This window comes from Indicator indicator, chromosome 14, assembly GCF_027791375.1.
Source record: "Indicator indicator isolate 239-I01 chromosome 14, UM_Iind_1.1, whole genome shotgun sequence".
Classification (NCBI taxonomy): Eukaryota; Metazoa; Chordata; class Aves; order Piciformes; family Indicatoridae; genus Indicator; species Indicator indicator.
Genome location: NC_072023.1, coordinates 16,530,378 through 16,557,291, shown reverse-complemented (window position 1 = coordinate 16,557,291; position 26,914 = coordinate 16,530,378). Strand labels below are relative to the sequence as shown.

The 26,914-nt window shown below is 40.4% G+C and overlaps 1 protein-coding gene across 1 annotated transcript in view; it reads right to left on the bottom strand.

Annotated features, from left to right (window-relative positions):
- Nucleotides 1-14,138: 14,138 nt before the first annotated feature.
- The window catches only part of PKP2 (plakophilin 2), a 37,629-nt gene continuing 24,853 nt past the window's right edge, over nucleotides 14,139-26,914 (bottom strand). Inside the window, exons 7-13 of the mRNA XM_054386672.1 lie at nucleotides 21,324-21,441; nucleotides 19,697-19,858; nucleotides 18,691-18,864; nucleotides 18,001-18,154; nucleotides 16,765-16,954; nucleotides 15,715-15,802; nucleotides 14,139-14,207 (exon numbers count right to left, since the gene is read on the bottom strand). Of these exons, the coding sequence (XP_054242647.1) occupies nucleotides 14,139-14,207; nucleotides 15,715-15,802; nucleotides 16,765-16,954; nucleotides 18,001-18,154; nucleotides 18,691-18,864; nucleotides 19,697-19,858; nucleotides 21,324-21,441 (955 nt within the window). The remainder of the gene's footprint in view (nucleotides 14,208-15,714; nucleotides 15,803-16,764; nucleotides 16,955-18,000; nucleotides 18,155-18,690; nucleotides 18,865-19,696; nucleotides 19,859-21,323; nucleotides 21,442-26,914) is intronic.

The window sequence follows — 26,914 nt, the reverse complement described above, 5'->3', positions numbered from 1 at the left end:
CTTGGTTTCCCTGGGCAAAGTGACTTTTACAGAATGGGCTATAAGGCACTAAAATCTTGGCTTTAGTAGGTTAGTTGCTGGTATGCAGAAGAGAGTTTGTACTTCAAATGCTGGTACTTTTTCAGCAGTAACATTGTAAATTGAATAGAGCACAGGGTCAAAAGTACCTTTTTCTGGCTTACTTCCTCCCTTATCTCATTTGTATGTGCTTGCTTTGCAGGAAACAGAAGCAAGTTCCAACACCAGCAGCTCTGGCCCAAACAATTTTTCTCATTCCCCAGTCTCATGCTCAATACCATCTGACAGGACTGTCAAGCTGTCACAGAGGAGTTTCACCTATCAGAGGTGTTAATAATGAAAAGGAGTAACTGCATTTACCTTCTCCATTCTCTATTTGTTTAATGATAGTTTGCACAGTTGGAATAGGGGCATTTGCACATGAAACTGCAGACATAGTTCTTAACTCATGACCAGTAAACATTGATTTCATTGTCATAATTCCTGTTGTTTTACTTGGACGCTGTCTTATCAGAATCAGAGGCCCTATTAGGTCCCAGAACAATACTCCTACTTTTGTTATATGGTAGCTTGTCACATTTTATTTCCTAAATATATTTCAAGTTACATCCACACCCTAAATGCCTTTAATAGTTTGATTCTATTATGTCCAGGCTACTAAACTTAATGTTAAAACGCTCTTGAGTCCAGCTCACATGTACAGACACTGCTTTATGTCCTTTTGCAAGATTCCTGGAAAAGTGATAAATACATTGGTGATTAGGAAAGGAATAAATGTGTCCACCCTGCTGAAGAAAAGAGTCAAAGAAGGGTGGTGCTAATGGTACTTTGTGAATGGAAGGATTTAATAAGATGTGTGCTGTTACCTCTAGAAATTTGATGTTCAGCAGCACAGGAATTCTGGTTAATTGTTCCCAGCAGTGTATGCTACAACTTCATGAGAAAGGCTCACTGGAAGAGGACCTGGACTGCCCTGTCCCTTCTACCAGTGCTCTGGAAGCATTAAGTCCTGTTTTGTTGTGTTTTGTTTGTTACCTTGGACCTAAGTGTTTATAGCACCATCTGTGAAAGAAAGATTGTCTGGTCCTGTCATACTAGCATGGAGGGACACATGCTATGTGCTCTGTGTGCTTCCAGGGGCTGTGAGATGCAAACGTTTAACTGGGGCTTTCCCACCCTTGGGGTGTGTTACTTCTAAGGTCATTGGGGACTTCTGTGCTTCTCTGGTCCTTTTGATTTGTTTTTGTGTGTAAGCCTTTGCTTGTAAATATTAACTGGAACCTTTTCAGGGTTTCTGAAATGATGGTTTCTTACCTGACACTGTAGAGATTTGGTTTATAAGAGAAATCACCACGCTTTCCCACCCAGGGCAAAGGGATTAATATTGGGGCCCCACTTTTCAGTGGTAGTGTGGGAGTTGTATACCCAGCAAGTAGGAAAAATTTTGCAGGATTAAGTGCTAAAACTGGCAGATAAGAGCTGAGGGTCACTACTCTTCCCATTCTGTCTGGTGTGCTGGGGAGGGAGTGCTGCAGCCCAGGCTCAGCACAGGCTTGGGGGTGCCTCTTTTGTCCCCTTGGGTGCTTGTCACATGCAGGGTCAGTTTGGGGGCGATCCTGTGTCTCAGCAGGCAGCAGCCCCTGGAGCTGTGTCTCCTGTGCAACGTGACTCTTGGGCAGACAGGGCACAGCAGAGTCAGTCCACCTGGCTTTGCTGCAGCCATGCTACTGTGGTTCTTACCATGCCAGGTAAGGCAGCGACAGGCACAAGTGCCCAGCAGCAAGGTTGGATCCTTTCATCAATAATTCCACTGAAAATTATCACCCCTCCTGATAAGCCTTCAGCCTGCCTGGTGGAGTAGCAGAGACAGTGCCAGGTGAGTCACCACACACTCCCTGGTGGCACTTCCCTGGCAGAGACCAATGCCTTCCCCTCACTGCTCCATTGGGTTGGCTTCGAGCAAACCCAGTGGGTGGATCCCAGCAGCAACGAGGGCGTGGGCTGGGGCTGGCAGGAGCAGAGCATTGCCCTGCCTCAGGGCATTTCCTTTACAAGCCTGAATGCAGAGGGATACCTTGATTTCTCATACATGAATGGTGGCTGCAGCACAGAATAGGAGAGCTCTTCGGTGGCAACTACATTGGAAAAAACAGAGTAATCCCCTTTAAACTGAGGCCCAGGATGGGTGCAGCTTCTCCTCTAAAGTTCAGCTGGCCAGCCATAAATGAAAGAGCTCCAACAGCCTTTTATTCCTGCAGTAATTAGATGTTGCTTGTCAGGTGCAGATGCACTGTGGATTGCAGTGCTAAATCATAGCCATAAAGGACTCAGGGGAGTGAAGCTTGCTTTGGCTAGCAGTTCAGAACCAGAGCTTTAAGTTAGCAGGTAATTTTCAAAGAGATTATGTTTGTGAGTTGAGTTTATAAATGCTGCTGCAGCTATTCCAAGATTAATGAAGTAATGGACTATGATATGTATCTTTGTGGCTTGTTTAGTGGTTATGCTCCTGACTCAATGGGGAATCTAAGAGAATGCTTCCTGAAATTAATTACTTTTGGGGCAATTAACATCATCCATGGTCATGAAACAATGCAAGTAAAAAGGCTTCTGGTTTTTCTCATCTCCTTAGCAAGGAAGTATGTCTCTGGGACCTGAGCCAAATAGCTTCAAGCAAGAGAAGACTTGAAATGGATGACTCCTCTTGTCTTCTGAAGGAAAGAGGAAGGAGAAGCTCTTTCCAGATTCTAACATACAAGGTTATGACCCACTTTCCTGGCTCACTGCATGAACAGAGCATGATGGTGTGGTATGACAGGTATGCAAGCAAACACTGAGATACTCTTCCTGGAGCGCTTCTCTTCCCATTAGCTAACACTGGGTTTCATGGAGCCTGGCTCACTCTGTTGTTCCTTGAAATCTCTGACCTGCAGGTGTGGCACCACAAACTGGCCAGTTGATGAGACTGGCCAGAGACCTGTGTCTCATGGGTCTCACTGAAAAGCACATATAAATCACCTGCATGAAATAATAGCAAGAAAGAGGATAGCTAAGTGACCCAGTTACTGTCATTTTGCTTCTTCATTTCTTCTGAGGACTGTAGCAAAATCCTTCCTTGTCTGATTCCCATCAGGTCACACATGTCAGAGCCATAGCCAAGGCTGGTGATGTGCCAGACTGAAATGTGCTGAGGCACCTACAGACAGAGCCTCAACCTGCCCCTAGCCATGTGTGCCTGGCCTGGCCTAATGCCACCCATACCCAGGCAAGCTGCCTGGAAAGATACACAGGGTCACAGAAGCCACAGCAAAGACAAACAGAGAATGAGGTGTCCAATAAATGCTGGAATTGATAGAAGAGAAGGCAGAGGGAAAGTGTAATCATAAGGAAGGAAAAGCAAACATTTAACTTGATTTAAACTACTGTAAAACCACATTCTGAGCCAGCAACGATATCCAGGTGAGAACAGGATCTCCCTGTCCTGAATGATGCTGTTACAGCCCCCTGCCTGTCTTTGTTGTATATAGTAAATGTTCTTCAACATAAGCTTTGAGCTTCTAAGTGCTTCATAAAACTGCTGACTGATCATGCATTGAATAACCTTGCTAAGGAAGCACTGCATATACTTGCCATTTGCAATGACTTGGAAATTAGTCAGGAACTGGATCAGACTGGAGAGGTGCTCTTTGCAAAGAGAGTCAAAGTACAATTAACCAACTGTTCAGAATACCTTGAGGCAATCACTCCTTTGTTTAATCTGTTTGTTTTTTTCTCTTTCAGTTCAATTCAACGTCAATTAAGTTTCACCTTAAATCACAGGACATCTTTTTGCTTGATGCCAGCCTTCTTTTGTTGAGCTGGTGTGAAGACACAGTGGTGAGGGTAAATTATGGAGTCTGCTGGCCTGGTGTTGCTCCAGCTTAATTTCAATGGGAGAAGCATTTTTCACCTTTGGGTGACAGAAGCCATTGTAAGATCACCTAGTTAATCTTTAGCAGGAAGGGCTTTAGGGTATTCTCAGTCTCTGCCCTTCTTTAACATTGGAATGGATGTTCTCATATCTGAACGAGACCAGTCTATTGACTGGTCTATAAATTCTTGGCCTTGTACCTTTTATTGTCTAACAATAATGCTAGCTTACCTTCCTGCGACCCTTTTGAACCTTGCCTCTTGTGTTGGAGATAATTGATTACCTCCAGAGATTACTTCATTTTAAGTATTCCAGTATAGATTTTACTAAAACCCAACAACTGCAATATATATTTTATTTGGTTAGTCATTAACTTGTTTTCTCTCCAGTCTGTTTTTTTTTTGTCCACTTCCTTTGCCTTAGCAAGACTTTGTGTGTAGCTCAAGGGTCCTTTTAGAGCACTGCTTGATCTATTTGAGAAGTTGAAAATAAGTTTAAGCATTTGGCTTGGCCAATTGAATACTGTACTGAGACTTAAAAGCAAGCAGTTAGGCCACTGAAATTAATACAGTTCAAACTTTTCTGATGACTACATAGCTGGACATGCTGCAGGCCTTGCTGGAATGGTTTTTTTCATTTGCCTCTTTAGTTTAGAAATGGAAGAGAATACACAGCACAGGTGAAATAAAAGTATGACCAATTATTTTATTAGCATAATCACCAAGGTGAGCATTTCCTATGAAAGGAAACACATTATCCTAAGAAGAAATCTAAGCACATCTCAGCTTCTGCAAAGTAATTTCTGCAGAGTTCTAAAACCAAAATTTTATGCTCTGATTGCAAACCTGGCAATTTTAATTAAAATGCTTTCTTCCGTTCTGTCCATGCTAGAGATGTAATTTTCTTGAATGCTTGGAAGATGTTTTTAGTGTTTTCATTAAAGGAGTTAACTTTGCACAAAGCCTTAAATGCCCTGAGCATAAATTGAGGGCAATTTGCAGTCAGGATCTCCAGATAGCTCTTTAAAAGGCAGCTGGATCCTTTTTTTTCCTGACAGGCAGCCCTGCCTGGCCTTGCGTTTCCAGGGAAGGGCAGCACGGTGGCAGCACGGGCAGGTTTTCACACTTGGAGGTTGTGAAATGCCAAACTGATATTTCAGTGACAGCCCTGGGGGCAGATTTCTGTACTGAGGCTGCCTGTAAAGACAGTGTTGTTTGCAGGCAGCCTCCCCACCAGCCCCACGCAGATGCAGGCGTGTGCACACACACGTACACCCCGTGCCTTGTTAGCTGTCTGCAGAGCCAGAGGGCTGCTCTGACATGCTGACACATCCCCAGTGCAGCCAATGGAAAATTTTTTCCCCTCTGGAAATGTTCAAACCTGGCCTAGGTGAGCAGTAGCTTCTTCAACATGTTAATAGAATCCCTTTTATTTTATATTTGTCCTGATTCTGGTAGATACATGTTTTGGAAGGCTATGCTTTCATGTATGATTATTCTTACCGTTATGAGAAGGGTATTCTGAAATGCAAAGCATTTGTTTCTAACAAGAGGTTCTTTGCTCAAACTGGGCTAGACAAAAAACAGAGCTGTTTGCCCTTCTAATTCTCCTTTGTAGTCTAAGTGAGAAAAAAGTTCTGCCTTTTTCTCTGTATGTGTAATTTGTTTTTAGGTGACAGTTGAATTTAAAGAGCTGCTAGGTAGAGAAGTCACTGCTGCTCTTGTCCACACAGGGTACATTTAAAAGTAATACTGTAAATATGCCATATTCTCACTTTTCTACAGTTAACTTTTTGGCATGGGATTTCACTTTGTGGTTGTAAATGAACTGTAGACGTGTTTTAATGGCAAAATCCAAAATGTAGCAGTAGCTTATATCTAAACTTGGCATCTAAATGCCTCTTTCCAGGATTATGGGGTTGCCAAAGTAAGTTCTCTTCAGCTTTTATCTGTGCATCTGGCCTTCACTTGGCATGGGATGGGTCTGTGTGGCATGAAATGAAGTTACAACTTCAGCATAATGTTGAAATGTAATAAATTAAAGCCTCTAGCCAAATGAAACTTGTAATTGGTATGCCATTTTCAAGTGAGAGAATGGCTTGGGCAGGTTCAGCATTTTGCCAGAGCTGCAGAACTGCTGTAATTATCCTGTGTGGTTTTTAATACTGCTGAGAAAAAGAAAGTGCACTAATTTTGATAACCACAGTCTGCTGCCAATGTGAGCATCTAAGTATTTCAACTAGATCAACTGTTCCTGAGCAGTAAGGCAGAGTCAAAAAACTTGCTATTGCCAGCACAGGCTGAGTTACTTGTAAAGTACTGTGAATTCCTGTGGACACAGACATTAGACTGTCATGAATACTGCAATTATTTTAAGATTAAACACTTTCTCTCAGGATCAGTGCAAAGCATATGTTGGAAACATGAGAGGACAGACTAAAAAAGTGTAATTTTACTGCTAGTCCTTCCTAACTTTTGATGCTTGATTTCTTTTCCCCTCATTCCTGACGCCATACTTCTAATGACCAATGTACATAAATTTGTAAAGACACACAGAGGTACATATAGAGAGACACTGAAATTTGGTGTGCCTGAACAGATTTCACACCTTTATAGAAACAATTTAGGTGATAAGAAAGCTCTGAAGACAAAAGAGGGTAGCCTTTGAGCATATTGCATGAGCAAGTTCTTACAATAAATATGTGTGGGGAGCTGTTGAATATATCTAATCTACGTTTGTCTGTCAGAAATAATACATCTCAGCAAAAAAAAAAGAAAAAAAATAGAAGTTGTTGATATTTATTTAACCTTGAAGGTGGAGTAACACCCAAACAACTCTTGAACCTGCTGTGCAGTCTGAATGCTCACGAATGCAGGTAGTACTTTTGGACCATTGATGCTCTTTGATACCAGGTTTGTTTAATAGCCATAAAAAGTAATTTCTCAGGAAAGAACAGAAGAAAGCATTTTATCTGAAGGAGGTACTTTCAATTGATATGTAAACAAATTTTCAAAAAAAAAAATGGACTAGTGCATTGTGCATCTGCCAAATGCCACCTCTGAAAGGCACTTCTGAGCTTTTTCCTCTTGCAAGTCTCTTCAAGTATTCAGTGGACAAAGTCAGATCAGGGAAACAGAAGTCACCAAAATTACAGTCCATCTGAACTGGAAAAAAGTGGTGTTAAATGACCCATTTATCCATATCCTTGTGGCATTTCTGATCTCTTTGGTCCAATGGCTAAGATGCAATTATATAATTTTCCTAAGCTTAGTCTGGGGCTGAGTCTGGACTGCAGGACTGTCTGCTTCAAGATGGCTTATACAGCTGAGTTCAGGCATGTTGAGCTGTAGAATGGATGGATTACTTATACATTTGGAAAAGCTATGTTTTTTTTTTTTAATAGTAAAAATAAACTATATATTATGAAAAAAAATACTAACACGTTTCTGTTTTAGCTAATGCTTGCTCATTCTGTAAGTGGAAGTTACACAGTCTCTTTTTTATTTCTTTCAGTGAGGATGGGAAAGTGATGTATGGCCTCATATGTGCTTTCTGATCAGGAGGGCTCCATAGAGTCCTTTGCTGTTACAGGACATTAGTAAAGAGCAGCTCCCTTCTAGAGTGATGTAGCTACTGAAACCAGAGAAGACTATTAAACAAAGAAAGAAAGTGTGGCAGACTTTCAAGTTAGTATATGGTCATGTAACTGCACATTTAAGTCAAAGATTTGATCGATATCTCCAGCTCCACAGGGATAAGTGAGTAATGCCAGGAATGCTGATTTGTTTCTAAACTCTTGCACTGCTCTGAAACACTGAGTTTCTGTGGATATTCCAATTGCCCTAAAGAACAGCTTTGGTACTTTGACCTTCTTTTCATTTTTGTGGCATACAGCCCTGTACATTCATCTCCCATACATGTGGGCTTCTAGCAGACACTGAGAACATTCCGCTGAGAAAAATCCTTTTTCGAGGCATTAAAAAGAAGCAATAACAAGAAGCTACCACATCAGAACTTTGCTGAGGAAGTGGCATGGCTTGTCAGAGGAAAGTTACCTGAGGTGGGTATTTCAGGGTAGAAAGGAGCTAAGTGCCTACGTGGTTTTTGATGGCAAAAGTGAGGTTAATTCACCTACTGCTCTTCTAGAAGATGCCAGAGAAGACTGGTTGTTTTGAAGGGCACCTAGTTCCAAACAAACCTTACTGATGCCAGGCAGATGATCAACAATAAATAGATTACTTTTGGATGCAGGAATCCAGTATACTCTTCAAGAACAGGTAAAACTTGTTGGTCTTTTCCTGCTGTACATTCTGAGCCAGAACATTTATATTGAGAATGAAGCGTGAGCACAGTGTTCAGGTTGTTATTTTCTTTGTACCTTTGTATACGAAGAGGCTTTGATATGCACTATTAACAGGTAGTTCCATTCCCAAGTGGCATTGTAAGATTCTTTCTTAAAGTCCCTTTTGTGCTTTAGGAATAAAAATTCCAGTTTTTATATGTGCCTCATGATGGCAGCAGGGCTTCTTAAGGCCTCAAATATCTCCTAAGGAAGGCTCCAGGGTAAAGTTTTCCTTTGGTACTGAGGGCCCAAGATTTTAATCTGTCTGGAAACTCTGTATTTATTATAGCTGGTGAAAACAGCTAATTAACAAGGTTAGGTTTCCTCCTTATCTGAGACTTTTTTTTTAGTTGACTGCATTGCTCATTGACAAGCTAGGCAAGCTTCACGTTTCCTCCATGTACAAATTGGGAAGGGAGTTGTGTTCAACCCTGTCAGAGCTGGCAGTGAAGTTTCCTCAGATGAGTTCTCCTTGCTGCAGGTGGTGTAAGTGCCTCTGGCCTAGCATCCAGAGAGTCTTGCTTTCTGCAAAGTGAATTTCAGATCTTCTGAAATGTCTTCTTTCTTTTCCACACCATTTGCTTGGCTTTTCTCTCTTTCACAGTTTGCCCATCTCACACTTTTTTTGGCGCGGCAGCACTTGCTGCTTGACCCCATCCAGTAACACTTCTCATCGGTGGTTGGGCATCCCTCAGTCCTCACCAGAGAGAAGACAGCTTCTTTCCCTTCTCCCCATGCTCCAGCTTTCCTGTCACTTCCTCAAGAAACTGCTCTGGCACTCACAACTCCTTCAATGCCTCTCCTCCAATCTTTCACATCAAAAGGTAATTTTTTCTTCATCCCTTTCCACCATTTAAGCTGTGACAAAACAATTACAGTAACAAGTAGGAGCATTACTGCTAATCCAATCCATCAGTTTTTGACTTTTAGGTTTTAAGTATTTTCAGGCTACGTAGTAGTATTTAAAAAAAGAAAAAAAGAAGACTACAACAATGTTGTCTGCAAGTATTTGTCAATTCTCTTTAGCATGTATGAACTGTTTCATCAGACCTGGGTTTCTCATCACAGCCTCCCTTTGTTTTAAAAACTCTAACCTTTGTTCATATGCTTTAAAGAAATAAATATGACCCTATCAGTAAAATCCTAAGGCTAGATAGATCATGTTTAAAGCAGCTTTTTTTTCCTAGCAGCAGGAAAGAATGAACTTCCTAAGGATCCTTATTTTAATTTTCAAAAAGATAGACTAAAATTCCTGTAATCCAGCTTTCATTTTAAGCACAAAGCAGGAGCTGGGTAACACATCTAATCCAGTTTGCTAGCAAACAGAGCAGACAGCCCACGGGGTGGCCCTGTCCCTCCTCAAGGATAAAGGTTGTTTTTGAAAGCCTCCATTGTTCTCTCTGCAGCATCCTGCCCTTTACTGTGTTTTAACTGCAATGCAAACACGAAGGTAACCACAACACAAACACACAGTACTGCCTGCCCCAACGATGCTGGCAAGCCAATTTTTTTACAAAGGGGAATTTTAATGATGAAAAAGTGTATTTCCTCTTTACACGATCTCCTCCCTTTTGGTTAACAGGTTTTTTTCCTATATATATTATTTTTTTAACCTCAATTACAAATAATTTATTCTGCATTCCACACCCAAGGTTTTCTAGCCTTCAAAAGCTGTGTAGGGTTTAAACTCACACATAGTTTTTATTTGAGCTGTGCCCAATGTCCAGTGTTTTGCATTAAATTCAAGCATGCTCATGTATCCTGAAGCACGCTGTGCTTTCCAGGCAAAGTTCAACATTACTGATTTGTTTTGTTGTTATTTCAAACCAAGCACAGCTATTCTGGCTGCGCCTCCTTATCTTATGACCTTCATGGGTTCCAGAAAGTTTTTGAACTTTCTGGAAAATAGTACCCTCTTAGGAAGCAGCTGAAAAAGCCTCTTTCCCTCTTCATTTTGTTTGAACTATTCCTTGGCTATTTTGATTCCTGGTGAACAGTAACATCTGTTTCTGAGGGTCAAACAAGCCCCTCTAGAACTGAGGAGAACTTGAAATCTCTTAAGTCAGAGTGGCTCCCAGATATCTAAATACATTTGAGGCAGTAGCGGTGTTCTTCTGAGCCCCAGAAAGCAAGAGCAAGCTGGGGTCTGTTAAGGCCAGCTCCTTTCAAGGTGTGAGTTATGGCAGCTTGACTCATAGCCCTGTAGCTGACTACAGCTTGGAGACTGCAAAAAAAAGACAGAGGTAAGAGAGCATCTTGTGCTGCTTGTAGCTGGTGTTCCTGTTCCCTTTCATGGTCATGGTGCTGCCTGCTTTGTGACCAAGGGTATGGGCATGTTTAGAAGGTCTTGATATCTTGGGAGGATTTGCAGTATTGGTTCTAAGCTGTAGCTTCTAAGGACATGTAAGGCAAATGCCTGCTTCCTCTTTTATATATCTGTGGATATTTAGGCTGCTCTGAGAGATCACTAAGAATAATAGGATACAAATAAGGGAATGGGAAATTAGGTTGAATAATGGAAACAAATATGAAGTTCCTATGCTTGAACTATTTACAGTCACAATGGATATGGTGCTGGAAGATATAGCTGAAGAAAGGATGTAAGGAAATTCCAATTTCTGATCCTGAGCTGACAATACCTCTAATGTGTATAATGTTTTTGGTTCTGAACATGTGAAATAAGGTGAGTTTACTTCTTCATCATATGCAAACCTATTAAAATATCCAAAGTATCACTGTAGAGAATGGCAAACCCCAGATCTATGTATACTATATCTGCAACAGATCCCTTTTTGCCTTTGGTATGTTGGAGCTGGTTTTTCAGTGGGCAGAGGCTGAGAAGCTTCTAAACAAATACACTATGTGTAAACCCACATGGTTATACTGACACCTGATTCTTCAGACTTGTCCGTGATGCACTGTAATGCTGAGCTCCAACAGGCATTTTTTCTGGTGTGATTTCAGCTGCTGTTTCCAGACCTTCACCTCCTATCAGATGATGCCTTAAGGCTGTGTTATCTTCCTCGTCATCTGGGTAAACTTTATTGGCAAAGACTAATTAAAGAGAGGTGAAGACAGAGGATGCCAGATGCCTTAATAGGTCAGAAATATTGGACAAAGAAAGCTGGAACAGATCTTTTAAACCAAACCAAATTATTTGCAGGAGCACTCTGGTGCCTGCATGGGCATTACACAGCTTGCATTCAGAAACACTCTCCTGTTGTAGACAAGTCTAAGTTTCTGTACATAGATATAATCAAGAAATGCATTTGCCTTTTTAAAGGAAGGGCTGAGGCTTGAAAATACATTTGCTGCATCCCAGCAAGTAGGTTCACTAAGAACAACAAAGACAGATTCTTTTCATTAGAGAGAACACTTTATTATTGCTCTGACTAGCATTCTTTGCTTTCTTTGGAGTCCTGCTGAAATGTTTTTGATTGCATACAAGTTGGAGATCAGTTATAATAAGGTGTGTCATTGTTCCTTATCCCTGTTTATAGCTTTCAGTTGTTGCCAAGTCTGATATACTTCTTTGTGACTTTTGAACACTGCTTTGACTTCAAAGGGACATGATCATAGAAGCATTTAGATTGGAAAAGACCTTTAAGTTTACTGAAACAATAGAAAGAACCCAAAAAGTTTGCATTCCCTTCTTAAGGACATCTCACTTGGAGACAGACATATGAAGCAGGGCATTTAAAACTGTCCAGTATTGTGTGGGTTTTCTGTGTTTTTTTCTTTTTTAATATCTCATGTGAGTTTCACAAAAATAAACCAGTGCTTGAGTATTTCTAAAAGTCTTCTTCCTCATTTTAAAATGCAGTTCTTCATTCCCATGCTACTCTATATTCTACACTCTCTGTATATTAATTTTGCCTACCCACTGCTTTTTGGGCAGTAAAATTAGACTTGTCCTGGTTTCCTGGTGTTTGTTGACTTATGGCATATGCAGTGTTACTTGGGTTAACATGTTAGAAGAAAAAGTTAGGCTTCAATTGTCTGTTTTCTATCATATTTTTTAAAATCATAAAAACAATTTTCTCAACATGTGGTGCTTTAAGTTCCCTTCCTCTGTGTTGTTTTTGGACCTGGAATAGTTTGAAAACAACCTCTTAAAAAAAAAAAAAAGTATTTTTAAAACCTCTTACTGGAATGCATTTGATCTGAGTTACTCAAAGCAAATGCGGAGCACTCAGAGACCTATGAAAATGATCTGTGATGGGAAAGCAGGGTTGTTTGCTTACCTTCTCAGGACACATTCTGTTCTGCACGCACCTGTGGGAGTTTCTGGGCACCATATAAGAACAGTGTGCACCTACTAGCAGAATATAGCTCCCCAATATCCAGAAATATGTTTGGACACAGTTCAATGTTGCAATCCGCTCGTTGTCAGTTTCTGGTAGGAGCTAGACCTTTGGCCAGAAGTATTGAAATGAAGAGGCCTGAAAATCTCCTCTGTCAAGTCCCTACTTGAAGGATTATGCATCCCCCTCTGGGTAACAACAGCTGTAATAGCTCCCATGCCAGCAGTCCAGCATGGGGGCACAGGACTATCTTTGTCCATGTGGGAAGGCTTGTAAATACATATGCCAAAGTCTTGGTTGCCATGAAGGTAGCTTAGCTCCCCTGATTTCAAAGCAGCAATGCCAAACCATGTCAGCTGATAATCCAATCCACAAAATTGTATGTATTTATATATGAATTTCCTATAGGTTTAATGGACAATTTGACTATTGGTTTGTTGAAACAAAATCTCACTTACTGAAAGCATTAGATATGTTCTTTTAGTGCTTCTTTTGCCTCTTCAAGGATCACATAATAGGAACAGCCTTCAGGTGCTTAGAATTTTCCTCCTTCTGTTACCTATTCCCACATGTGCAAGCACAGTCCTTTAGAATTGCTGTAGGGAGGATGATTACTTGAAGTAAGAGACTATGAAGCAAGGTCATATGAATTCCTTAAGCAGCATGGAACCTAACCTTTTGTGTGTTTATCTATTAAATAATAAAGACAAGACTCCACTCCCTTTACTGTATATTGATTATCAATGGAAACATTCTGAAAATGCAATTTTCTTAAAATAACCCCTGAATTACCAGTGAATATCTCTCCCATCAAGCAGCAAAGAACGATGGGTCTAAATCCAACCCGAGTGTGTGAAACATTGGTTCTAGTTAAAACCCTTTCTGGACAGTTACAAATTCTAACAGCCACATGAGGGAGGACAAGAGGAGCATGGGACAACAAGACAAATATGAAATCAGTTTTGTTGCTTGCTGTTGCTGATGAAACTTTGAAGGAAACAGGCTGAAGAACCAGTGAGTGCAGGAATACAAACAATACAAAAATAACCATTTTAACTTCATTTGTGCTTTTATAATGCAGGTAGTGAAACAGCTTCTCGTGTATACTCAGAGTCTGAAGAGTCTTATTTAGCATGCGGGAAGAAACAAAAGGGTAAAGACATACTATGTCCTGAGCAGTGCACTTGATGCTTACCCACTGTAGAAAACTATTTGTATAAAACAGTCTGAAAAGAATTTGCTGCCAATCAGCATTTCAAACCTCTCCATATAAATGCCTGTTAGACTAAAGGCAGTCATCTGAAGCTCAGACTAATGGTAAACCTGGATGAAACTTCACTTCAGACATCCTGAATCCATCTTTGGTTACTCTTTCATTGCTATATACAGTGATAATAAAGTGATTAGGATTAAAATCACAAAAACAGCTACCCTCTAGTCACTCAAGTCTTATATAAAACTAGCATATTTTTTTCTGAGATACTTCCTGGTTCATGATGGCAACACCAACCATGAGAAGGCAGTTACATTAACTGATGCATTATCTTCAGTGGTGTTATGCTCTGATTCAATCTTTTAGTGAGTTATAGGCTTTTGTGGTTCGGGTGTTGATGAAATCCGCCTTCTTAAAGTCAGCCTTTGGAATGAAACAAAAAGAATAATTCGTTATCTTCAGTGCCCATTCTGCAAGGGAAGGGTGAGTTCAGCTGCATAAAAGCAGCTGGAGCCATGGTAGAGATCTAGGCAGAGTCCTCTACAGTCAATGGAGACAAGACAGGCATCTCCCAAGAGTGACTCCATTCAGTCTAAGACAGATGAGATGAATTGCTGGAGTTGCTTAACTCTCTCCATTGACTGTACAGGGAGCTTATTCTTCAGATTCCCAACTCCTAGGTGACTAACGTCAGCTGGGATTAACCCTATCTGAACAAAGACTACAGGGCAATGCCCAAATGACTCAGGAGTTTATTACTCTCATTAACTAAACAATTTCTCTTGCTTATTAGACAGACTTTTCAAACATATCTAGGCATGAGGCAGCCTGCAGTTTTCAGTGCTGTACTTGCTACCTCTAGGACACCTGATCTGCACAGAGACAGTGAGTAGTCTGCATTTTTTGAAACTCAGATCAGACAAATGTGTCTTATAGGCACACCCAAATTACTACTGACTTGGGAAAGTTCATGTCAACGTGAATATTGCTGTACAGTCAAGCCAGGAAGGTAGTTGCAAAAAACCAGAGACAAAAAAACTCAGAGTTTATATGAATACAGAACCCTTATTCTTAAATGGAGGTTTTTGGATTGGGGGCAGTATACTGCTGATGTGCAAGATTATTAAAGGCTACAACACTAAGTAACATTTTTAAACAAATAAAAAGAAATCTACAGGAAGAAAAAAGCTGACTAATAAAGTGCTAAAAGCTAGAGCTTGATAAAAAGGAATAGTTTTAGGTTATAAGGAATTTTAGGTAACTGAAATTCTGAACAGGGAGAAAACAAGGAATGAAACCAGTTTGAAATGCAGGTTGAAGGTAGTCCAGGTGTGTGCTTAAAAAGGAAAGAAAAAACTATTGTGTTGGCTGATTCATGCTGGTCATTTTTTGTTTGATTTTGCCTGTGGCAGTAAACATTTGCCAACACCTTTCACAAGCCCTAGCTTTCTGTCTGAATATAACTAACACCTGGGCTCCCAGACCACACAAACAAGCAGCAGAACAAAACTGCTCTGATTTTGAAGCGGGAAGCTGCCTCACCCTGTCATTGTTTTTGCTGGCAGCTCAGGCTCTCTGTGTCAGGTTGTTTCAGTCAGTGGTGGATGGATGCCTACTGAGCATCACTTCTCACCAGCTGACACTTCTGGCAGGCAACAGCAATGTTGTTCAAAGACTTTGCCAGTGGATATAAAACCACAGAGGGAGAGAATATGAACATATAGATGAGCAAAGATTAAGGACATGCATTATTTGTGCAGGATTATGTAAGAGTATCAGACACACCAAATTCAGAGACCACTTGAAATCCCATCATAGGTTGTTTCTTAACAGTACAGAAGTGCTAAGAGCCCCAGAGCAGGCCTAAAGAACCCTAGAGAGAGTTCTAGGTCTGAAAGTACAGATTACATTGCTCTAACCTGGATCTTACCTTTTTGTAAGCGCTGTGGAGATCAGTATGTGACCACAAGGAGTAGAGGAGGACTGAAGCGGCCCTGCTAGCCTTGCTGAACATGTTACTGCAATTTTGCAAAAAAAAGACATGTTTCAATTCCCACTTCATAATCACTGTGCATGTCCAGACTTCAGCAAACATAACCTTGTAGCATTTGTTCTGCCTTTTTCCTCCTAAATGCTGTTTTACTGCTCTTTGGGTGTTCTGGCATGTTTCATGATGTGCTGAACACTGAAACAAATGAAATGTGCTTCCTTGCTTCCCTCATTCTTCAAAATGAAGGAGAAATTAAGTATTTTATAGCCTTCATCTTAGAGCAGCTATCATATTATTCACTTTCAGTTGAGGAAAATACACCTCAGCATAACAAGCATTTGAAGGGATCTTTCCTGCAAGTAAAATCTCTAGTTACTTAGGATTCAAACTACTCAGGGCCTCATGAGGCCTTCTTTACTGAGATGATTTTCCTCTTTCATTTCATAAAAAGAAAGAAAAGCAAGCAGAACAATTATTTGTAAAGCATTAATTCTCTTTTGAGTAAGTATTGGCTGCATGTGATTACATATTGAAGAATGATTAAAGGAATTTCAATTCTATCCTCTAGAATGCCACTTTTCTAACAATTTTTAAGTCCAGTTCTATTAGTCCTATCAAATGTACTCCTGAGCTTTACTGCTAGAGATTATCAGTGCTCTGTTACAAGGAACAGGAAACAAAGAAACTTTTTGGGGACATGTAAGATCTAATGGTCAACCACTATATATATATATCCCAGATCATGCTGTGCAGTTATCTTTTGAGGAGTTATTTAAAATGTTGCCAAATTTAACTGTGGATGGAACACCTGTTAGAAGAGATTTTTTTCTGTTTCCCAGCATCTGCAATTCTATTCACATCACAGTCACTTGTTTAAGATGCCTTGTACACTGAAATGCCGTCTTCCCCGCTCTAAGTGGCAGAGGTTGCAGTTCCCTTTTTTCCCGGGGAAAGGAGAAGGGAGGGAGGAATACTTCTCAACTGTCTTACCTGTCATTCATGCTGATGGCAATAATCTTTGGTAAGCCATCAGCACTCAGAAGAAGTCGTGCATTGTGTGAACTGCTCTGTGTCAAATTGTACAAGGTGTAGCAGATGGACGCTGTGGTTTCACAGACGATATCAGACCCTGGGATAGACTCGGGAAGTATTGAGACCAAGTCGGGCAAAACTTCTCTAGCTACAAGTTGAGAGAGAGACAAGCAGTTCCATTACTAATAGGTGCAGATTTATCTCAGGGTCCTACAAGACCTTATTCCTCTCATTATCATCTATCAGGGTGCTGTGTGCTCCCTCAACAGAGGCATGGTTTCATATCTGCTTTATATCAGCACAAGTGAGGTTAAGCTGCTGTGGCACTAAATCAGACAATATGTATCTTGCTGTGTATCCAATACATTAATACCTCCTGCAGTGAGGTTACCAGGCCTGTACTAGCAGCAGGCTGCCCCTTCCCAACAAACCCTGCGTGTCCTATAGGTAATCATTCATCGTGGGTATAACAATATATGGCAAATTGAGAAAGGGTGACCAGAGCATGACTCTTAGTGCTGCACGTGCCAGCAGTTGACTACAAGGGGATGCACACACTCCATTTTATGAGCCAGTGTGTAAAATATTTATTTAAGAGGAATGTCATGTTCTGAAGTCCACCCCTACTCAGGAAACATGATTTTGACCACAGTGGATGTGACCTTGCCAGCCAAGCAAACAGCAAACAGCTCTGAACACCAGTTTGATACACTGAAATCTGTGCTGTGTGCACTGGAGTGGACAGATGCAGGAAAACAGTGTGAGCTGTAAATTTCCAAAGATTTGTACCTAAAGAAGGAAATACTATCTTTGCTAAAAGAATCAGGGTTGTTCTGTGATGTATCACAAAGGATTACGTATCTGTAGCAACATGGAACTTGGCAGTCACCGTCCTTTACCCTATCTTAATCAAGAAGAAAAACTCCCTCTCCAAACTGTGTAGGCTTTACTTCCATTATGTGTTTTTATAAAGTAACATCAATGGAAGTATCTGATGAGGAATATACAATGTAGAGAAAATTAGAGGTTAGAGTCTTTCTTAGGCAAAACTCTTTATTTTCAACTTTGTATAATGACTGCAAGCATTTGAACTAAAAATGTACTAACCCCACATATTACGTTTTTACTCATTTCTATTCTTTACAGAAAGAAAGTTTAAGTTAAGGAGAGCAGAGAAAGGAAGTCTTTGCTCACCTATATCACTTTGCAGAGAGGTGTTGCGAGACAGGTTCCTGAGCAGTGAGACAGCTGTCTTCTTTACTGTCAGGTGGCTTGCATGCAGCATAGCTCGAATACCTGGAAGGCCATTTGCCTTCTGAACAACAGTCCGGGCCACGGCAAACGGCATCTGTTATAAGGCATGTGACAGTAGTGTGTCATTTCCATGAACCTCTTGGCTCATAAAGAACTGCAGCAGATTCTCTACACCAATTTATGCATGATTAAAATAGTTTAAATACAGAGCTACATATGAGGTGCAACAGAAAAGGAAGGAGATAAAAAAGATATTTTGAGCCTTCTTTCTTCCAAAAGCTCCCTGGCCAGCTCTTCAGATAGAGGTCAAGAGCCTTCTTCGCCCCTGATTATGTTCCACAAAACCTCTTTTCTGGTGCTTTTAACATCTATTCGCCCCTCATTGTGTAATGAAGTAGCAAATTCCGCATGTGGAGGTATACACAGAGGGACAAGAAGCAGTCACAGTGCCAACTGAGCTGCTGGTTATGATGTTTCCTCCAACTTTCTTCAATTTCCATGATCATGTCTCTGAGACAGTAACTCATCAGTGATTATTTGAGCTTAATGTGGTAGGCATGTTGCACTGCAGCCCTAAACTCTATGCATGAACGTTAAGAACTAAAGGACAAGAAAAAGAAGCTGACTTACTGGTCCAGTGCCTGCTGTGAGGTTCTGAAGAGCTCCCAGGGATGCTTCCTGGGTATAGTTTCTGGTACTCTTTGCTATTAAGGAGAGATATATCCTAATCAGTGTGGAATGCCAGAGCGATTCAACACCTCTGGGATTGCTCTTTTCTTCAGGCAGTGGAATGTCCTGTTGCTTCTAAACATGTAAACAGATCAAGCCTTTAGAAACAGTGACCTTATATAACTGTATGCATCACAAGCTAAATTAGCTACTTTGTAAGTCTCTATGATCAGATTATTTGCAGAGTGCCAAGGTGTGAACTCAAATAGCAACATGTAAAATGCCAATATTTAAACATTCCAGCCACTCCATCCAAAAAGAGGAGATAGGTACAGGGGAAGCTGTTTCTCAGCCCTTGCAACTGACACTAGATGCTGAGGACAAGAAGGAACAGAAATGGCTAGCTAGAGTTGTATGTGGTTTAACAGGAGAAGGCAGGATAGACTCCAGGAAAGCCAATGGATGGGGAAGGGTCATCAATCCTTTTCTTTTATTTTTACACTCCTCTAATACCAGTTTTCCCTCCAACAATTCCCAGTTGTGATCTGTAACACAATGCATCAAAATAGAAGGTCCTGAGATATCCCAAAATCCAGAAGATCATGGAAGTGGCAATCACCTTGTGCTGGTTTCACTGGTGAAACTATCATGAAGTCCAATTCAGTGGTAGGGCATCTGCACAACTGCCATACATGGTACAGATACCACTCAAATCCATCAAAGGGGATGAAACCAAGGAGCAGTATTTCTCAACTAATGAAACAGTTAATTGCTATGTCATTTTCAGCATCAGCAGCTGAACAAGGTAATGGGTGTTAGGAAAGGCTATCAATAAATTTGAATTACTGGGGCAAATAAATGCCACACTATTGGATACATCAGTAATAGATTAAGTAGATTTCAGCCTTATTCTCCAGATGTTGCTACAACTAATTAACAAAACGAGATGTAGCTAAACATGCTTTACCTCTTTTACTTTTCTGCTCCGTGTTCCAAAACAGCCTGGTGTTTTATCACTGCTAGAAGTATTTCTTCTTTGCATATATATGCTCTGGGCATAGCTCTCAGGGAGTTCTATCTCTAACTGGTAGGAAAGATTGTGAAGAATGCACACACAGTTCTCTGTGGCCTAAAACAACAAAAGAATAGAAATCTTAAAAGCTTTGGCGTATGTTGAAGGGACATGTACAGACCTGGGAAGAACTTTCATTTTTGGATCTTTAGCAACCAACTCCAAAGCTTCTAACGGCTTACAGAAGAGTGAGTCTTTGTGCCAGTGAGCCACAAGACTGCATTTACACTGAAAAGTTAAACATGCCCTGGGATGTTCCTGAACACTGAGGCTAACTGGCACACAGGGCTTGCATTTGGATCAGGGTGCATCACTATTGGAAATAGTCCTGGGACATCACAATTCCTCAATTATGCCTGGGTATTGTTTGGGCAAGTGCTGTTTGGCATGGACCAGAAAAGTGCCAAGGAATGTTTAAGAGCTTAAGAGTAAAGACAATCAACTACACACTTTGCTGTAGTGTCAGCAAATGAAAAGCTTTGTATCTTTCCTAAGGAGGAAGCACTTTTCTGAGGTAGAATGCTTTTTTACATTAGAGGTGCCTTTCTGGGCATGGCTAAGGTCAGGCCCACAATTTCTGAATGATGAACCTAGTGGAAAATAGCTCTTACCAGCTCTTTTTTGAAAGTGAGGGAAAAAAAAAAAAAAAGGAATGAGTGGTTTTAAGGCAAAATGCAGCAGGCAGCTTTTGGCACAAGTGTCAAGTGAAGCTAAAGGCACTAAAAACAGGGAGATGGAGAAACTCAAGTAACTAATCCTAGAGCAGAGCTATAAATGTGCAGTAATTGCCACTACACAGCACAAGTTATAGCAGGTATGCTAGGAGTGCCTCACAGGCTGTGGCTAACTCCTAAGTGATGGCTGCTCTTCTCACCTAACTTCACCCAGACAGAAGGCAAGAATCTAGTCTAAGAAATGCTCTGGGTTCATCTGCAGTCAGTGGTGGGAGGAAGAGAATGAGAGGAAATGATTTTTGGAGATGCCCATATCCTTATAGTTAATGGCTTAGGCAGCAAGTAGAGCTGCTAAAAAATACAGAAAAATTAATCCCATTCTAAAGTGATGCAAGCTCCTTAATTACACTGCCACCCAAAAGGATTTAGGTTCTTAATTTCCTAAGGCACTAAATATACAGGAGAGTAACCTGATTAATTTTTGAAGCTTCTAGCTAGTTAGCTCCATGAGACAACTAAGCAGGTATCATCTGAATTTTTAGGCAGTTCAGTATCTCTGAAAACTGTGACTTTATGTCACTTTATAAAAAAAGACAGAAATTTCTAGCTTTGGTGATTCTGATGTTTTTCCCAGGGCTCAGGCATATTATTCTTTTCGACTGTGTGAAAAAATACTTCAAAAAGCTTCTTACTGGACTTTTATCTCTGGTAGCAGTTGTAAAAGCCCTGGGAATGGGTATAAGTTTGGCAGTTACATCACAATTGTTTCTGAATATGAGTTTCAAAACAAAAAGAAAAGTTGTATTTGCAATTTTCCCTAAGAAAAGAACTTTCATCTCAAATAATACCTTGTCATTAGGCTCGTGGTCTGCAATAGCTCCTTGAATATAATACACAAGAGAATCAATCAAGCCAACACATTCTCTCATCTTTTTTCTTCCTTCTGGGCCAGCAGAGCTCATGTTTCTGTGCAGGAAGGAATAAATTGGTGAGATTTAGTCAAAGATATTTACTTGTGGCCCTCTGACAAACTTTTCCAGCTAAATCTTAACAATACTGAAGTTAAGGTTGACTGTTTCCTTTCTTCAGTACTGTAAGATAATCCAACCCTCTACTAAGTAAAATTTTCACTTTAGCGCACTCCCAGACACAACCAAATACTCAAAATCCTGCAAACCTTTGTGTTTGGCTGGATAAGGTAAGATGTGACCCAAATCTCAAGGCTGAAGATTTAAAACCCCCTTTTAAGCAGTCAAACAAACTAGATTCCTTCCCAACTCCCCATTCTATTTTGGTTATATTTTTAACTTTTAGGACAGTAGTTACGTCAAAAAATCCATGGAAAGATACTTGTAAAAATTCCCATGCACACAAATGTCCCTTAGCACTTACCTACATCAAACCAGTTCTTGACCTAAGAAGATCTGTCAACAGACACACAGCCTGAGAGTTTTAGGAACATTTTACATTAACAAGCAAAGTAACTGATGTCAGGTATGTGCCCATATTCACATGGCAGTCCATGTGCTTGTGGAAGCTCTGAGGTGTGCTGGCAGGCAGGAGGGGATGTGAATATAGCTGAGCTGGTATCTTAAGGCAGCCACTTGGCCCCAGCATGGGGTGAGAGTCTGAGAAGAACAACTGTGATGCAGCTGCCACTGCCATCACTGCCAGACCAGCAGAGTAAGACAGATTGCCAGCTTCCCAGAGAAGCTGCTAGCATCTAAGTAGAAAAGATTGAAACCATTAGAATCTGCTCAGAGAGGGAAATGCCAGCTGCTCCCTGCAATGCCTTCTGCTGTTCTACCACAGTGTTTCAGACACAACTCTGCATGCTTTCTGCTTCCTCCAAACCAAAGGAAGCCACCATTTGGTTGGCTTTTCAAGTAACATTTTCTATGCTTTGTGGTAACCCAAGTACAACTCAAAAATTAATTAAGAAAGTGATTTAAAAACCCTTGAAAAGACAAACACACACTTCCTGCTTGAAGCTTGGCTCTAAATAAGCTACTGATTTCCAGGGAAGTAACAACACTTACGGTTTTGGGGTATAATTATTTTTACAACTGAACAAACTTTGAATTATGGAATTCTGGAATTATAAACATAGGCCTCATTATTTTGGACTCCTGCAGCTCTGTTGGCCATGCAGAATCACATTCCAACTCCTTTGTTTGAAATAACATTTAATATTAACCCAGTCTTAGCATCCATCACAAAGAGAGAGGGACATGTTCCTTCACATACTTCCAGGTTGTTTATTTTGTATGCTTACTTTACCCACTGGAAATTACAGCTTTAGACTTTCCTGTGGCTTATGATTGTAAAATTAATATAGCATCTTATACAGTCAATGCAGTTCTGTTTATTTCCCCTGGGAAGTACATATTCAGATTACATACTTATGCACTGTAATAATAGTTTTACCTTAGGTCACACTGGTAACAATATCCTTATTTATGAGTTCATTCCCTCATGAAATTATATATCAAAGAATCAATATTCGTATTTCTCAATATGACCTACTACAGACATCACTTTGGAATTTAATTTTACTTTTATATGTTACACTTTCATATGTTTATGGTTATGCTGACAGAAACTTACATGTTACAGCCCTTCTAGTGCATACCAAAAATAGTTTCTGAGGCACACAGACTAAAAATACTATTCAAAGATAAGTGTGGAATTTCCCTTGCTAAAGACACTTCAAGCTGATACAGCATTTCATTACTTCATTTTGTCACAGTATGTTATTCTAAAAATCCTTGAACTTTTGACAACTACAATCATGCTGAATGGCTATGCAAGGAGAGCCCATCACCTGGTCTTGCTGTCTAGCACAATCATGGTGAGGGACATTACTTTATAGCTCAGAAGGATGAGAAGAGGTCCTGTCCCATTCTGCAACTCTTGTTTCATGATCTGATGCTCTACTGTTCATAGAATCACAGAAGCATTCATCTTGGCTTCCCAAAATTTGACAACTGGTATGCCTCCCTATGAGTTCAGGAGTTGGACTCTCTTGAGGTGGAGCTCCTGAAAGCCTTGAAATATTTAGCACTTGGGCAACTGCCAGGGTTGGGCTGGCCCTCTGTTGTGTCCTGTGGCAACTCACATGGTGAGACTTCAGGGCTACCTAGAAATCTTCAAGTCTGCTGTGTAATTTTGTTTTACTTGCATTTCATCTGAAGTACACTGAGAAAAATACATCCATGGAAAAAAGGGTCAGCTGGTGTCAAGAGCAAGAGTCCTCTCACAGAAAAACAGTTCTGCTACCCAGTTAATGATATCGGTACCCTATGTTTGTATTCAATGGTTTGGAGAATGCAGCCTTAGGGAGATTGCTGCTTGTAGGGATGCTCTCCTTTGAATGACTCAGAACTTACACTTTTGCATCACTTATTAAAAATCTCTAACTTCTGCCAGGCTTAAATATGATAATTCTGGTGAAATGCCCAAACTATACCAGACAGTAATGTGGATGTATTGTGTCTATGTCCATGCCTCATTTATCACATCCTATATTTGCTGCTTCCGTTCTCTCTGGCACACATGCACAGTGTAACTTTACCTGTAACCAAACCAGCCATTTACTCATGTTCTTGTGGCATTTGTGGAGGATCAGCTAATTCCCTATTGGGAAATATTCTTTTGATCCCGAGATGTGAGGTAAACACAAAGAAATGTAACACAGTAAATTCAAGTGTGAATTTGAATGAAATGGAATGATAAGGTATGTTCAGTTAGATTGCAAATGGTAACAAATGAAAGGGATACTCCCTTTAAGCCAGCACTGAGTCATTGACTGACTATATCAGAAATATTTTTTGTACTGCTGTGAATGATCCTCGTGACTGATAAGGACTAATTCTGCAAAAACTGGCAATCTGAATTTAACTCAATTACATGATAACAATTTCCTAAAGTAGTTCAGGAAATCCTATTGCCTTCATGCCTTAAACAACTGAAAAATGCAACGGGGAGGGAAAAGTATCCAAGGAGCTACTCACTAACTACAGGCACCAAGCTGCAAGCTGCTTGCTGGAAATAATGACATTCCTTCAGGGAATTGGGGGAGCAGATAAACTGAGAAGGAGGCAAGAGAAGATAAGAATGGGCAGCAGGAAGCTTTAAAGAATGGCAATGTTATGCAAGAGGCCATGGTTCAAAGACTTGTTATCATCACTCAGGTGCTCTACGTTTTGTCTTACAAACTTCCGTTATGAAATCGATCTACCATTACTCTTTTTAACACATGGTGAGGGTTTTGGCTTCACTTCTATACACAGCAAATGGAAGTAAATGTTTGTGCACCCTCTTGATCTGAAGTTCAATGCTGCTGCTTTTTCCATCTACAGTTTTCCACTGTCCTTGTGGGTCATTCTGTAATTCACAAAGAACTTAGAGTTGGGACAGACAAAGCATGACAAAGGAGTGTTACTTCTACTTTATTGGGGAACTAGGAACACAGAGGTTAGCTGACTTCTGGCAATAGCTGTCTAGGAAGTTTGGAAGAATTAACAGGGCCACAGGATTCCTCAGTTAAAGAGCAATGAAACAGGACTCTGTAAAGAAATACAGCAGTTACAGCAACACTTAAGTGACATGTTTTGCAAGAGGAAATGTGATCACTAAAAGTAAATCTTGGAAAGTTCAGTATTGCAGAGCTTTTGGGAACAGGTATTAGAGGTAAAAATGAAACAAGATCATTATGTGCTTTCAAGATATAATACAGCCTTCTACTAAGCCCTCCTTTTAATCAGAGGAAGAGTCATGCCAGAAATTCCATTATGTAATAAATAAGATTCAACAATTTATATTCTGCATGCTGCTGGGATCTTATCAGACCGAAAGATGGGATATGGAGGAGGAGGCTAAGTATATTGAGACCTCTATCCATTTGTATTGGAACTGGAGACAGAACTCTTATGTGTAGGACTTTTTCAGACCAAGAAAACAAGACCTTTAAAATCCAGTAAGACCTGTCTGCAAAAGTCTGCAAACTCCCCTAGAGAGTTTAATACATCAATTTTACTTGTCAGCTTGTTGTCAGACAACCACTCAGGTCTTCTGATTTGTCTTACCTTGCCTGTTCAGGGCAAAGTCCTTTTCATCATAGTTCAAGACTGAACAATACTATTACTCATTCTAATGGCTAATGAAGAACTGTGTGATGTACACAGCTTCCTTTTATGATGCTAATTTTTGTGATCCACAACTTCTGTAAAACTGTGTTAGAAGCAAAGCTTTAAGACAAATTCCAGGTCTAGAGAATGGAATTAACTAATCCTTCCAATATCAGGCTTCATTATCAGTGACTGCATACACTGCTACAGGCAGCTGAGATTCAGGACTCTACAATACTTCTGGCAATAACTGGTTAGCAGAATTGGGAGAATCCTGGCCATTCACTTATTACAGTGTTAGTACCTGCAGGATTATCTCCTAGGCGTGAATTCATTCCTCCTCCTGAAATTCTGTTGAAGAGGATGAAGAGAGCTTTTATTTATCAGTAACTACGGCACAGCACGTATGCCCATGGCAGATGACAGTGATAGATTTGGACTGTGGGTGTCCCTTTCAGTCCATTTTAAAAAGTTTTGGCATTGTCCTGTACCAGACTACTGTACAATGCATAAGGGATTGCACTTCAAAGTACTATTTTTCCCCTGCAGTAGAACCTGCAGGCTGTAGACTTTATAAACATGTGCTACAAAGAGTTAGCACTACAAAAGGGAAGACTAATTATAGATTTATATTCTGGCAAGCATATATTCTTTAAATACCTTCATTAGTAACATCATTACCTCAGTGGACAAATTTTTTACTTTTGGAGTGCACTTTTAGTTTTCAATATTTCTTTGTGCAGAGATTTGTTTGTTGTTGTGTGTGTGTGTGTGTGTTTTTAATTAATACATAAAGAAGGAATACTTCTAGACACCTAATTTGGGATGTGTGCTAATTTCCAATAAAGAGGCACAAAGTGATTAATCTTAAAAATTTCAGATATTTGGTCTATACAAACATGGTAAAGCCTCATTAAAAACATTCTCTGCTAGAAATTATCACAGTATATCAGTGGTTGGAAGGGACCTCAAGACATCATCAGGTCCAACCCCCCCCTGCCAGAGCAGGATCACTTAGGGTAGTCTGCACAGGAATGCATCCAGGTGAGTTTTGAAAGTCTCTGGAGAAGGAGACTCCACAACCCCCCTGGGGAGCCTGTTCCAGTGCTCTGTCACCCTCACTGTAAAGAAGTTTCTCCTCATGTTGAGGGGAAATCTTCTATGTTCAAATTTGAACCCACTGTTCCTTGTCTTATCACTGTGAACCACCAGAAAGAGTCTGGCCCCCTCCACTTGACATCCAAATTATGCTGGCAATCCTGCAGATCAACTTTACCTGTGAATTTTCCAGCCCTTCTTGTTCTAATTAT